At 42.4% G+C, this 15,000-nt stretch overlaps 1 protein-coding gene across 1 annotated transcript in view; it reads right to left on the bottom strand.

The window, feature by feature from the left end:
- Positions 1 to 4,772, bottom strand: part of tmem192 (transmembrane protein 192) — a 9,158-nt gene extending 4,386 nt beyond the window's left edge. Inside the window, exons 1-4 of the mRNA XM_080534113.1 lie at positions 4,637 to 4,772; positions 3,150 to 3,302; positions 2,718 to 2,976; positions 2,360 to 2,485 (exon numbers count right to left, since the gene is read on the bottom strand). Of these exons, the coding sequence (XP_080390239.1) occupies positions 2,360 to 2,485; positions 2,718 to 2,976; positions 3,150 to 3,302; positions 4,637 to 4,666 (568 nt within the window). The 5' untranslated portion in view covers positions 4,667 to 4,772. The remainder of the gene's footprint in view (positions 1 to 2,359; positions 2,486 to 2,717; positions 2,977 to 3,149; positions 3,303 to 4,636) is intronic.
- Between the last annotated feature and the right edge of the window lie 10,228 nt (positions 4,773 to 15,000).

Below are 15,000 nucleotides of genomic sequence, written 5' to 3'. Positions count from 1 at the left end.
AATGCACCCACACACACACACACACACACACACACACACACACACACACACAAAAGACTGCAGCACCCTTACTGTAAACACAAGGACAATGCGAGTGTGTATAAGTGTGTGTGTGTGTGTGTGGGTGGAGTGGTTTGAGGGCTAGCCTGTGGCTAGGCTAAAGCCTAATGCACCCCTCTGTCTGAATGCCTGTTATCTCCTCTTGTGGCTTCTGGTATCTCTGTCCTATCTGTGGCCTCCAGCCGTCACCACGGCAGCCAATACACCTTCGATATGGACTTCCCTTCAATACAACACCTTTAATTTGGACTTCCCTTCAATACAGGACCTTTAATTTGGACTTCGGGAGAATTCAGAAGATTCAGATTTTGTGTGCGTGATTTCCCTTCGATATTTCAATATCGTCGATGCAGTATCTTTTTTTTATGACTTAGAATATATTTTTTCATGACTTTTCTGCTTCAAACTACACCATGTCTAGAGTTATACAAGGTCGTTGAGGTTCCAACCCAGAAGCAATGACGGGTGATCTTGGAAAGACCAGTGTGTTATATCTTGCTGCCTTGTCAGGCTTTAATGGCCAATAGTAGTCCATGGAATGTCTAGAAGTAGAACTGGAATTATGAATAATTCCATGAATGGAATATCATTTTTAGTTGATGGTGGCAGTTAGCATGTCATGGCTAGCTTTTGCTTGTGCTTTGACTGAGGAGGGGGCTAGTGACTTGCTACGTTGTCTCTCTCCCTCCCTCGCTCACTCTCTCTTTCTCTGTCTCCCTCCCTCCCTCACTCTCTCTCTCTTTCTCTGTCTCCCTCCCTCCCTCACTCTCTCTCTCTTTCTCTGTCTCCCTCCCTCCCTCACTCTTTCTCTGTCTCTCTCCCTCCCTCACTCTCTCTCTCTTTCTCTGTCTCCCTCCCTCCCTCACTCTCTCTCTCTTTCTCTGTCTCCCTCCCTCCCTCACTCTCTCTCTCTTTCTCTGTCTCCCTCCCTCCCTCACTCTTTCTCTGTCTCCCTCCCTCCCTCACTCTCTCTCTCTTTCTCTGTCTCCCCCTATTTGCCACACAGGCTGAAGAGGTGGTGAGCAGCTAACGTCGGTAGGTGCTATCCCGAGTTGCATGCGAACACTATCTGATGGAAACTAGGTATGGTAGCAACACAACTCTTTTATTATTTTTTTTTATTTGTTTTTCAGATTTTTTTCCCCTTTTCACCCAATTTAGTAGCCAATTTAACCCAACTTAGCATCCAATTATCCCCTGCCTATTGCGAAGGATCCGCCGCACGACCCCGTGGTCGGCAGTCCCAGAGGAGGCCGCCAGGCAGACTAGGCTGACTGGCTCCTCGAGCCCAGTACCGTTACTCCGACACCAGACAGGGGCGGTGTTGCGCGACGGATCCTAGTCCAGAAATACTCCTATACCCCCCTCGGAAGCGGCCGGCCAATATGCCGCTTCCCGTGTGCCTCGGCCATATCTGGATCTGGCGAGCCGGGATACGAACCCCGGCCCCGGTGGGCAGCATGCACTAGCGGCCAGTGCTTAGACCGCTACACCACCGCGGGGCGGGCAACACAACTCTTTAAGCCAATTGTGTTCATGCATTCAAGCTCGTTGCTGTAATTTTGGCTAATTGTACATTTAGCTGATTTTTGTAGTACGAGATGGTGTAGCGAGAGGGGAGGCAGGGGGTGAAAGATAGAGGAAGAGAGAGAGAGAGAGAGAGAGAGAGAGAGAGAGAATGAGAGAGAGAGAGAGTGAGTGAGTGAGAGAGAGAGAGAGAGAGAGAGAGAGAGAGAGAGAGAGAGAGAGAGAGAGAGAGAGAGAGAGAGAGAGAGAGAGAGAGAGAGAGAGAGAGAGAGAGAGGGAGATGGGTCGAGGGCTGAATGGTTGATTGTCATACTACTGCCTGTGACTGAATAGGGCAGGGCAGAGAGCATTGTGATGCGTATGTCTCTAGAGATAGGTTGGGGGTGGATGAGTCTGTGTCTATGTGTGTGTGTGTGTGTGTGTGTGTGTGTGTGTGTGTGTGTGTGTGTGTGTGTGTGTGTGGGATGCAAGTGACTGAATGTGTGTACATATTTTTTTTGCACTGTGATTGCTGAAAACATAAATGTTATTAGTATTATTGAGGGGTAGTGGTGGTCTAGTGGATAGTGAGTTGGACTTGGGATCGGAAGGTTGTGAGTTCAAATCCCGCCTGAAGCCACACCACTACTAGTGTGCCCTTGGGTAAGGCACTTAGCCCTCAGTTACTCCAGGGGGAATGTCCCTGTAATTCGTAATTGTAAGTCGCTTTGGATAAAAGCGTCTGCTAAATGGCAAAATTAAATTAAATTAAAATTATTAGTGTGTGTGTTACCTGTGTAGATGAGCAGACAGGGCAAAGCCACAAGGAGTTCCACACCCAGAATGCCGAGCAGCAGATACAAGTACAGGGACTCTGATGAAAGCTCTGCAGAAAGGATGATCAGCACAGCCACATTTCCTACACACGCACACACACACACACACACACACACACACACACACACACACACACAGTAAGTGCAATTGACTTGCAAATTAAATTAAAACTGTTCTAATTTCTATGAAAATGTCTCCCCCATGTGACCAAAAGTGGAGTTACACACCAGTGTACCAAAGATTTGACATAACTTGCAAACAAACAAATGTGTGTGTGTGTGTGTGTGTGTGTGTGTGTGTGTGTGTGTACATACCTGTAGAGTGCACAATGAGAGGCAGGTGTTTCAGCCCCCGGGTGCGCCTGTAGAAGCTGAGGTAGCCTCTGCTCCTGGCTCGACTGTGATGATGTTGGACACACACACCAAACAGCAGCACCAACACCCACATAGACACCTTCCCGAACACGATCGCACACTGCCCCCTCACATCCCCCAACACACTCACACACTCTTGACCCCCGACCTTCAACACACAGATCACCGCTACACACACTGACAACGCCACGTAGACCACCTAGGGAAGAGGGAGAGAGTGATAGAGAGAGAGAGAGAGAGAGAGAGAGAGAGAGAGAGAGAGAGGGGGGAAAAGGTGAGAGTGAGAGAGACATCTAATTACGAGACTGAAGAATCAAGACACAGTTTGTTTGTGTGTGGTTTGTGTGTGTGTGTGTGTGCGTGTGTGCGTACATGCAGGAGGGACAGTAGTATGGCAGTGCAGGGCGTGGGTATGGTCTGGAACTCCCTCCTGATAGCAGAGTGTAGGGCGTCGGGGGAGATCAACGGTGCATCCACCAGGGGGTCCTCCTCCACGCTCTGAGTCAGGTCCGCTGACAAGCTGGCCTGGCAACACACACACACACATACATTTAACTTTGGAAATCTTTCGCAGCCCGCAATTGCAACCGATCCAAGATTGTGCAACTGCTGCATTACCCCAGAGCTGAACTCGCCCCCAGGGAGAAACGCAGTGGACAAAGATTTTCAAGCATGACCATGCAAACAGTGGGCTCGCCTGTCTAGTAGCTCCAAGTGTGTCTAGGAACATATTATTCTTTACATTTGGATCCTGTATGTTTATGATACATAGACAACATCCCAAAAACATTTTAGTCCTGGACTACATCACACGTTCAATGTAAACAAATACATTGAAGATGATCTTTAGTCCAGGATTGGGGCTTAAGCCTTGTCTGTGAAACCGATATGTTTCTACCCTATATACGTCTGTCTAGATGAAATGTGTCTGCTGAAGTCTGACTGCCGTGACAACTACAGAGCAGATTTAGGCTAAAACATTTCAAAAGTGCCCGAATGTCATTTCAGTATGAGCTGAAATAATGAAACAATCGACATGAACACCTTCCTACTATCAGCCCCATAACAGCTGACACGAGTAGTAAACTGCTAACTGGCAGGATATGCTAACTAACTAACTAACTAACTAACTAACTAACTAACTAACTAACTAACTAACTAACTAGCAGGGTTGCCAGATCTTAAAAACCGCTAAATCCACCAAAAACCACCAGACCAAAACCGATATTATCAGAAAACCGATAATGACTATTGGGCAGGTACCCATCTCCTGCCAATAAACTGTATGGCTGTTCCCAAATAAAAACCTGCACATGTAGTTACTATGTGTGTGTTTTAACTTAACGCCAAAATGCTTTTTTTCCGGCACAGTGTGATCAAAAGTAGCCCATTCGGCGGTAACCCGCACCATCTGGCAACCCTGCTGGCTAGCTAATTTGATGCTTGGTTTGCCTGTGTGGTAATGCCTGTGTGGTAATGCCTGTGTGGTGTTATTTTCAAAATGTTGACATTTTTGAGTTAGTAATTAATAAAATACAAAGGTTCCATCTCACCAAACATAATGGAATGTCAAAACTTTGACGCTCAATATCTCTGAACTGCCCTAAACGGAGATAGAACCTTATCATTCTAAACTGAGATAGAACCTTATCATTCTAAACGGAGATAGAACCTTATCATTCTAAACGGAGATAGAACCTTATCATTCTAAACGGAGATAGAACCTTATCATTCTAAACGGAGATAGAACCTTATCATTCTAACGTCACGATCTGGCAACCCTGCTGGCTAGCTCATTTGATGCTTGGGTTTGCGCGACCATAACAAATGTCAAACAACATTATATTTCGACCACCTACTGCGTGAGGCAACGTTTTCGTTGATTCCATCGTGTGTGTGGCCGGTGTCCGTGATCTCCTGAACGAAAGCTGTCGTGAGAAATTACACAGAGCATATTAAAGAACACATCATTTAACTCATAACTTCACCCTCTCCTCTCAATGTTTTCACGTGACAGTTGTGACAGTTGGTAAACTTCCGGCCCTTCAATATTATTAGTCCGTGCTGCCCCACCTCCCTTTCAATATATATAGTTCCGGGTCAGAATCTTTGTCCAAATGTTATACTATATGCTTTAATCATTATATAATCATTATTTAATTATTTAGTCATTTAAAGGCAATATTAAAAAGATGAGTCTACTCTTGACTTGAACATATTTACTGAGGTTGCATCCCTAATGTAAACTGGCAGTACCGAGAGCACATTAGTCTGTTCATTAGAACGTGCACATCCAATCATATCGCCAAATGCTTTAGTGGTTGCTTTAGTGCTGCCAATCAATGCTTTAGTGCATTTTTTGTTTGTTTTTTATTTTAAAAAATCCTCGGATATATTCGGGATGGTTAGGGTTGTATACCTTGACCGGAGGAAGATCTCAGTAGGTTAGGAGGTAATACATAATAAATGTTATTTGTTTGTGTGTGAAACTAAATCCCATCAGGAGAATATCACATTCACAGTTTGACAATTATAGCTACTAATATCTTCCTTTCTTGAATTCACCTAATGCTGCTGAATGGCCGCGCAAAAACAACTCGTGGGTTTGCTTGAATTACCATTACCTGACATTACCCATGCATTGTCTAACGGCAGTGTCATTGTGGAGGACAAAAAACTACCGCCCGAACAGGGACTTGAACCCTGGACCCTCAGATTAAAAGTCTGATGCTCTACCGACTGAGCTATCCGGGCTCTGAAGAACGGACACATACTACTTCTATAAAATGGTTCACAATGCAACATAAATAATAGGTACTATTTAACGATCAGTGCCGTAGTTCTGACGACATCTTTTATACAAGTCAACAGCCATGAAACATGGGCTACATGGATAGCTTCTAATCTAGACAACTGCTAAGGATCTATGGATCCCTCCTTAAAGCGAGATCAACATGCAGGAATAGGACAACAGCGCCATCTCGTGGCTTCCTATCGTAACAAATTACAGACACGCATGCTTGTAGCCGACTACTTCAACTGAGAAGCAATGGATAAATAAAAAAGGACGACATCGATACAAATCGCTTTCTGCATTGTTACATTGTCAATGTGTATGTAGTTGCCATGCCTACGCAAAAACGCCTATGATGCCATAATGCAGAGGTTTGCGGACGTTATTTATGCTTGTGCGCGAGGCATCAACAGGTGGCTCCGTGGCGCAATGGATAGCGCATTGGACTTCTAGTCAAACACTTGAGGAGTGATTCAAAGGTTGTGGGTTCGAGTCCCACCGGAGTCGCAAACATTTTTGTCAATTTAACCGTATAAATGGATTTCAAACGCACTATTTTGTGTATGGCGCAGTTGTGCGAGTTTTCACAGTATACAGCCGAATTGACTCTCCCTGTACACGTGAAATCATCATATTAAGATTGCGGTGCTACAAGCCTCGTCATAGCAGGCAACACAAACGCCATAACACAGAATGAGGCAACTACGAAAACGTCTGGTCTGCTGGTTAAGCGCACACATTTTCTGTGGTAACTTCATGTCTGAATATAACGAATATTACCAGGATTCAGGTTAACTGTTTTAATTAAGAACGTCACAATTACACGTGTCACTCACTTCCATTGCCAGCCCAGACACGTCATTTACTATGCGCGGTCTCTTCTGTGACGAAACGAACCATATATGGTAGTTCATGTACCGTCAAAATTCGGTGACGTTTGTCTGCGGCTGCAGCTGGATAGGCCTATAATAATAATAATAATAATAATAACTTTTTATTTGTATAGCGCGTTTCCTGCAAACGTTGCAGCTCAAAATGCTTTAATCATTATATAATCATTATTTAATTATTTAGTCATTTAAAGGCAATATTAAAAAGATGGGTCTCTTCTACTCTTGACTTGAACATTATTTACTGAGGTTGCATCCCTAAGGTAAACTGGCAGTACCGAGAGCACATTAGTCTGTTCATTAGAACGTGCACATCCAATCATATCGCCAAATGCTTTAGTGGTGCCCAATCATGTCGCCCAATGCTTTAGTGGTTGCTTTAGTGCAGCCAATCAATGCTTTAGATGCTTTAGTGGTGCTTTAGTGGTGGCCAATCATGTCGTCCAATGCTTTAACGGTAGCCAGCGCGTCATCACACAACAGCAAGTCGGCGCTAAGCGCATGCGCGATGAGTAAAACGTTGGGAGCTTGTCAGCTGTCAATCACACTGGACTGGCTGTCATCACCTGTGGTAAGTACAGCTACCTTAATGACTTGATCAATATTGTTCATATAGATTAATACGGTGTTGTCTTATGAGTTCATAGCAAGACACTTGCAGCTCTCGTTGTTGACGAGAGACAGACGTTAGATAAGCTAGCTAGTTCTACGTTTGTTGAAAACGCAACAGGGCATAAAGACAACGATAATGAATTATTAAATCATAGCTATCTTGTATTAGTTGAATGACTAATATCTCATGATGAAATATGTGGTTGTCACTGGTTTGCTGGCGAAATATTCATAACTTGGCTGTCATTGAGCGCAGCTGCGCGAGCCTTCATGTATTTATGTGCTGACGAGATCGGATATTAGAGATTTGATTGTATTAACAGTGCATATAAATGTGGAAAGATTTTGAACTGGCACATTTGTTGTGTGTGCCTGATGTGTAGTGGGTTATTGTCTATAAATAGTCTGTAAGTGTTAAATTACGCATACTGTACTATGTCATGCTGTATGTTGTGTGTAGAGCCTCTAACTTTGAGTCGTTTTGGTATTTGATTGATGACTTATTATTAATTATTATTATTATATTATTATTATTAATATTTTCCTACTCATCCAAACTTTATTATTTGCTCTTTAAAGCTCAGGCATAGAGGCATAGGTATAGATCAGTCCCAGTGTATAGCCTTCACGGTACTGTGTATTGTATATGGTTATAGTCAGGGCACGGGAAGGGATAGATACTTGATTAGATTAGATTAGATTAGATTCAACATTATTGTCATTGCAGAGTACAAGTACCAGACAATGAAATGCAGTTCAGCATCTAACCAGTAGTGCTGTAACAATTCTGGAATATTGTATTTTGACTGTACATATCTGTGCTTGTGTGTATGTTTATACTAACAAGATAATTGCTTTCGTCAACAGGAGAGATGATTGGTGTGGACTACCTGTACAGGCAGACAGGGAGAACCCTGCAGGACCCTGAGGCAGAGGATATTGACCAGCTGCTGGAGGACCTGGCCATGAAGGAGGAACTAGAATGAGGACTTCCAAGACGACAACATTGACCCCACAGTTGCTAGCCATTTTACTTTCGTTTTTTACTTTGCGTCCCACCACCAACCCCCCCTACCGCCCTTGTGTTTGCTGTCCCTCCTGTCGTTTTCTCAACCCTGTTAGCTCCACCTGCTCCTCATCTGGCTGTCCCAAAGGTCCACCTGCCCCTCATCTGGCTGTCCCAAAGGTCCGCAAACGGACTGGAGAGGCCCACTCCTGCAGGAAGAGTGGGCAGCACAGGACTGCAACGACAGCCATTACAGGGGACGCTCATTGTCCCTCGTTTAGTCTCTGACTAAGAAGCACTAGTTGGATAAGATGAGGAAGTCGGAAGGCAAACGTCTGTCTCCCCCAAACCAACCCCACTACATTAATAATATATATTATGACTAACTAGCCTACATACTGCCTGATTACTTGAACACTACTTCTACTGAAACATATGTACTGCTCCATATCTGCTACCATATTGCACAAGTTCAAGTAGTAGTCAGGTGGTGCATAAAATGCAGACATAGACGGTGTGTATGACAGTGTATTACATCTCACTGCTACCTGCACAGCATTTTATGCACCACCTGACTACTACTTGAACTTGTACTGTATCATATCTGAACTATATTATTGCATACTGTATGATATTACATCCCATGTCATTGGAATCTGCACAGCTTTTTACACCACTGTTCTACAGCAGCATGACTGGTGCAGCTGTAGTACTGCTGTAGTCTCTTATCACCCTACTCATTTACTTTTATTGTTGATTTGCATTCTGCTGCTATTGATGCTACTGATACTATTGCTGCTATTATTGATTGTTGATTTTGTTGTTCTCATATCCTGCTTATTGATTGTTGATTTTGTTGTTTTTATATCATACTTTATTTTATTATTGATCTTGTTTTCTGCTGCAATGCCAATGTTGAATGAATCTGAACCCAAGAATGTTACTCTGTGTACCTGTTCATTGGTGCAATAAAAGCAATTCTGATTCTGATTCTGAGTAGCTCTCTCTTCTTCTCTTTGTAAAAAGTTATTCATTCAACCTCAGGGTTTTTAAGAGGCTAACTTGTTTATTTGTACTATTATTATAATATATAATATTATACTATTATTATTTTTATTGATGTTTAAATATCAATAAAACAACAGCTAGTGTATATAAACTTCTGTTATATCACAAAAAGCAACTTTTGTCTCAAGTGATCTTGAATTTACACAAAACAACACTTTTGGAGACATTTTTAGTTTTTCTTGTTTCAGGTGGGATTTGAACCGGTGACCTTCTGGTCCATTCTCCCCCCCCATACAAAAATGGCAACGGCGACATTTTTTATTGTGCATTAATTGTTTAGAATACATTGAGACTATTAAACATGAAGATAACGGAAAAGAAGCCTAAATTTCCCTATTTTTCTCCCTTTTTCCTCCCTTTTCTTCTTCCCCCTTCTTCCCCCTCTTGCACTTTCTTCCCCACCCTTAACAGACTAAAATGCTTTAATCATTACATAATCATTATTTAATTATTTTGTCATTTAAAGGCAATATTAAAAAGATGGGTCTTGACTTGAACATATTTACTGAGGTTGCATCCCTAATGTAAACTGGCAGTACATTCCACAATTTGGGTGCATAAAATGAGAATGCAGCCTCGCCAAATCTCTTCCTTCGTACATAGAGAGAAAACAGAGAAAACCAGCGTCAGAAGACCAAAGAGCTCTATTGGGCTGATATGCTAGCAAAATATCTTTCAGAATTTACTGTATAAACAAGCAGAAGGATCTTGAAATATATTCTGAACTTAACAGGAATATACTTGCATGGAGGGGCTTAGTAATGGATTTCATAATTGAAGCGATTAGATTCAACCTTTTTGTAATTTCATAGAATACAACAAATACATTTTCTGCTCTATGGGCAGGGTCTGCCCAAGTCAGCGCCCCTGGAGCAATTAGGGGTTAAGTGCCTTGCTCAAGGGCACAACGGCAGTGGTAGGCATCTTAGATATGATGTCAGAAACCCTCCATTCACCAGCTCACATGCAGCCCCCTCCTGAGGCAAGGATCGAACCAGCGAACTTCTGATTGCTAGCCAGCACTAAGCTATAATCTACTCCCACCCCTAAGTGATCCAGCAATGTCCCCTCATGAGATCAAATGTATTGATTGTAAGTCGCTTTGGAATAAGGCGTCTGCTAATGACAATGCCAAAAATGTAACTGTAGATCCCCCCCGTCAGAGATACGGGACATTGACATTCATTCCCTTCCTCTCTCCAGCAGCTGAGTTTCTGTGCGTGAAAGTAGGGGATAGTTTCATGAGGTTCAATACTTTTTTTTAGCACTAAGAGGTAAAATTAAGTAAAGGCGATTTATTTTATCAGCGATCAGCAAGATGAAGGCACTGACGCTGTGGATCCCTCCCTAAACAGGATGAATAACTATACTATATGAAGAATAACTAACTTGAATAGTAACAGATTATCTTTTGTTTAACATTTCACTTTCTTTTAAAAGGAGACGATGCAGATTAAGATACAGTTCAGTAGACTACGAGGAGCTGGAATTACACTACACAGTATCTTATAAATCATCAAGACATTGGACCTTTCCCAGATGCATTTCTATCAGTAATGCCTGTTGATAACATGTACTGAACATCGTCGTCTTGACAGATGTTGTAAACAATAGGTTAGATCAAAGACATTGTATGCAAACAGACATAAAATATACCGTATATTTTGGGTTTAACAAGGTAAGACAGTAGAACTAAAGTCCTTATGCAATTGTTTTATTAGGCAAATATAAATATCAGGAATTTAAATGATTATTGAACAGCGTTATCCGAGGTCCCAGATTGTGCCTTGAAGATTGGAAGTAGACGTCTGTTCTTCGTCAACGGATCTTTCTTTTCTAACTCTCTGCAATAAATAACAAACAAGGGACGAATTTAACTAAATATATTTAGGGGTACTTCAGGTTATCATTTCTATATGGTGAAAATATAAAGCATTGAATCCAAGCTGAGAACCACTACTTCAGTAATTGCAAATCCAAACTGAGTTTAGGCCAAAACAACAAATCTGTCCTCTTTCAATAAACTTAGAGGGCACTGTATCTGGCTTAACAAGTTCATGTTACCTGCAAGACTGCCAAATACTTCCACTTCACACAGAGTAAGGAATACTGTCTTGTCGGGGATGACCACACTGACGTAGCGACCAACCATGTTGCAATAGTTGAAGGTGTTTCCTGCTGTGATGTCAATGACAGCACATCTGAGAGAGAGAGACCAAGAGGATAAAAATAAATCAGTTCAACAACGTAACAAACCCATAAAAATGCACTGGCATGGATAAGAACAAAAGATGTATTCAAATAGGTGAAGTCTTCTGCACTTAGCAGGAGGAAATGCTGCATGACTCACTTGGGATTGTCGTTTCCGTTGTTGTCCAGTGAATTCCCAATACGAATCTCAGCACCGTCAAGCCTCTCAGCACAGCAGTCTGCTCTATTGGTGATGGACACAGCATCGACTCTGTACACATCCCGCAGGTCCACTCTCCACCAGGGGTTGGTCTCCTCCAGAGTGTGGGTGCAGGATCCTTTGTTAAAGTATGGGTTTGCTTTCCCATCAACGGCATTGCGAGCACGACCAGTTCCATGAGTTGATGACTGAACAGCGAATCTTTCCAAAGCCACGTTTACTGGAGTGAAACACAAAAGAAATCATGAGTTGTGATCCTTATATGCACTGAGAGAGTGGTCAGTTTATGTCCTGAGAGTGGGCACACTTTTAGTATGTTTAAGGTTAAACAATGAGTGTTGCAATATTTGATAGGCACACGAAAACACATCATACCAAACATTGTGAATGACATCATGCTAGGATGCTTTTCTCTGTAACCGGACCTGAGCCAGATTTAGAGACCACGGCTAGTGGGGACCAGTATAGGTTACCAGTGGTCAGCAGAGAGGACAGCATGGACACAGGATAGAGCCATGTATGGGAACTAATGTCAGTATTGACATTAGTCATATGCCCCCTGCTGGAGCAGCCCTGCACATCAGACTTGGCAGAGTTCAATGAGAAGGGACAGCAATGTGTTCAGCTGTGGTTGAACCACATCTAGCCAAGCCTTGTAACTGACTCTTGTGGACACGAAAAGAAGGTCAGTATTGTAAGTTACGAGGTAAAGCTATTCCCTCTCTGAGAACAAGTATATAAGCTGTAACTTCCATCAGTACTTGGCTCGGCATTCCCTATGCCGCAGCCATGCTTGAAGCTTGGACCTAACAGAGCATGCTGCCTTGGAAACATCTGTACAAGAGAATGTAACCCAGATCTGCCTAATACAATGATTACAATTCAACCTTCTCTCTGAGTCATCAATATATAATTTCCAGCCACCTGACTAAAGATCTCCACATATCAATGTTCTTGAGTCAGTTGACAACTCAAAAATAGGACACCTCAGAAGGTTACAATAGTCAAGACATGCTTTATGTAATGTAAAATCTAACTGAACATGACAGTAACAGTCTTCAATGTTGTATTCTTACCTGCTGGCTGTTGGGCTAGGACTCCTGTGGAAATGTCCATATCATTAGGATGCATTACAAGATGTTAGTACAACCGTGAGATGCTTTCACAAGGGCGGGGTCCCCAGTTAGGGTGTGTATAAGACAGAATATAGTAAGTAAAACATGTATACAAAATTAGAATCATCAAATTACATATTTAAGGCAAGAAAAGTATACATTCAGGAGATTAGTTAGAATTCTTTGGTCCTACTATATCATTATATTCAGTACAATCTGACACAGTAATAGATTTTGCAGAGGCAGTGAAAGCATATGGAACATAAGCAAGGGGGTGGGGGACTGACTGGTGCAGCAGTCGTGGCGGTAGAGGGGCGATAGATGAAAGACATGAGGTACAGCAACATTTTATTTTATTAGGATCCCCATTAGCTGATGCGAAGCATTAGCCACAAATGCACAGTGGTACAGTTACTAGAGACACTTACCTGGAAAAGCGTAGAGAAATAGATCCCCTTCCTTGCCGGGAAGACTGCCAAGGTCACACAGAGTAAGGGATTCATTGCTGTTAGGGATGATTACACTGACATAGCGACGACCAAGTTTGTGACAGTCTCCTGGAGTGACACAGAAGAGAAATCATGAGTTGTGATCCTTATGTGCACTGAGAGTCCACGTTAAGTCCTAGAGGGGCTCTAGCATGATGATCATTCACAATGTTCTTGAGTCAGTTGACAACTCAAAAATAGGACACCTCAAGAAGGTTACAATAAGTCAAGACATGCTTTATGTAATGTAAAATCGAACTGAACATGACAGTAACAGTCTTCAATGTTGTATTCTTACCTGCTGGCCGTACGGCAATGACTCCTGTGGAAATGTCCATATCATTATGATGCATTACAAGATGTTAGTACAACCGTGAGATGCTTTCACAAGGGCGGGGTCCCCAGTTAGGGTGAGTATAAGACATTGCATTCTTACCCGGTGGCTCTGGGGCAATGGCTTGTGGTAGCACAACTCCTGTGGAAATGTCCATATCATTAGGATGCATTACAAGTTTGTCATCCCGGTTATACAAGTACAACCGTGAGATGCTTTCACAAGGGCGGGGTCCCCAGTTAGGGTGTGTATAAGACAGAATATAGTAATTAAAACATGTATACAAAATTAGAATGATCAAATTACATGTTTAAGGCAAGAAAAGTATACATTCAGCAGATTAGTTAGAATTCTATGGTCCTACTATATCATTATATTCAGTACAATCTGACAGTAGTAGATTTTGCAGAGGCAGTGAAAGCATATGGAACATAAGCAAGGGGGTGGGGGACTGACTGGTGCAGCAGTCGTGGCGGTAGAGGGGCGATAGATGAAAGACAAGAGGTACAGCAACATTTTATTTGATCAGGATCCCCATTAGCTGATGCGAAGCATTAGCCTCAAATGCACAGTGGTGCAGTTACTAGAGACACTTACCTGCTAAAGCGTAGAGAAATAGACCCCAGGCTTGTTGTGGCATCATTGAATCACCTGTTTTCAATCTCCTCTGTAAAAACGAGATCAGTTCAACAGTGCTGCCTCCCATGCACTTCAAACACACATTTGCTAAAACCATTGGATAAATGTCAATTTGACATTACATCCAAGAGTCATGGATAGCCACAGTAGTTTAGAGATTGCTATATGTGGATTGTTTTTGGTTCCATGTAGAACCCTTTCCACAGGACATTCTTCAAGTAGCCCATTTTGGAACTGTTCTTTGTAAGAGTGTGGGTCAACGACAGTTCACTACCACAGAAGTAGCATGAAACACACAACCCTCGGTACTCACAAGCTACTGGTTCTCCAGTGTTACTCTTCTCAACATACAACAAACAGAATCCTTCAAGTGGCAAGATAATACCCCTCTCTACTCAGCTGCTCCTTATATACAATCATGTCTAGTCACATGACCATCAATTGAGGGAACTGAGATTGATTTGGGTACTGTGTCTGATAATAGGTTGTGTTTTCAGGCTAATGCAGATGAACTCTACTGACCAACCCCTGGGGGGTATTCCATCAACATCACTAAAGGAAAATCCAGGCTTATTTTGGTAAATCTCACAGAAAAAGGCTGGATTTTTAATCATTCATTAAAAATGAATTTTGCAGCATTTATCAAAATAAGCCTGTATTGTCCTTTAGCGACGTTGATGGAATACCCCCCTGGAGAGGGAGTTTGAGCTTCTACCTTCAGGTAGAATATATAGAAGTCCTGTTGTCTTTCATGTTTTATTTATTGTCTCTGTGTCCTGTCTGCTATGTTGTCTTTCATGTTTTATTTATGATGGATTGATTATGTTTTTAATACCTGGCTGCAACCAAATTCACTTGATCAGGCTG

The sequence above is a fragment of the Nansenia antarctica genome (genome assembly GCF_963989245.1).
Source record: "Nansenia antarctica genome assembly, chromosome: 6".
NCBI classification, from domain to species: Eukaryota; Metazoa; Chordata; class Actinopteri; order Argentiniformes; family Microstomatidae; genus Nansenia; species Nansenia antarctica.
This window is presented reverse-complemented; position numbering and strand designations above follow the sequence as displayed.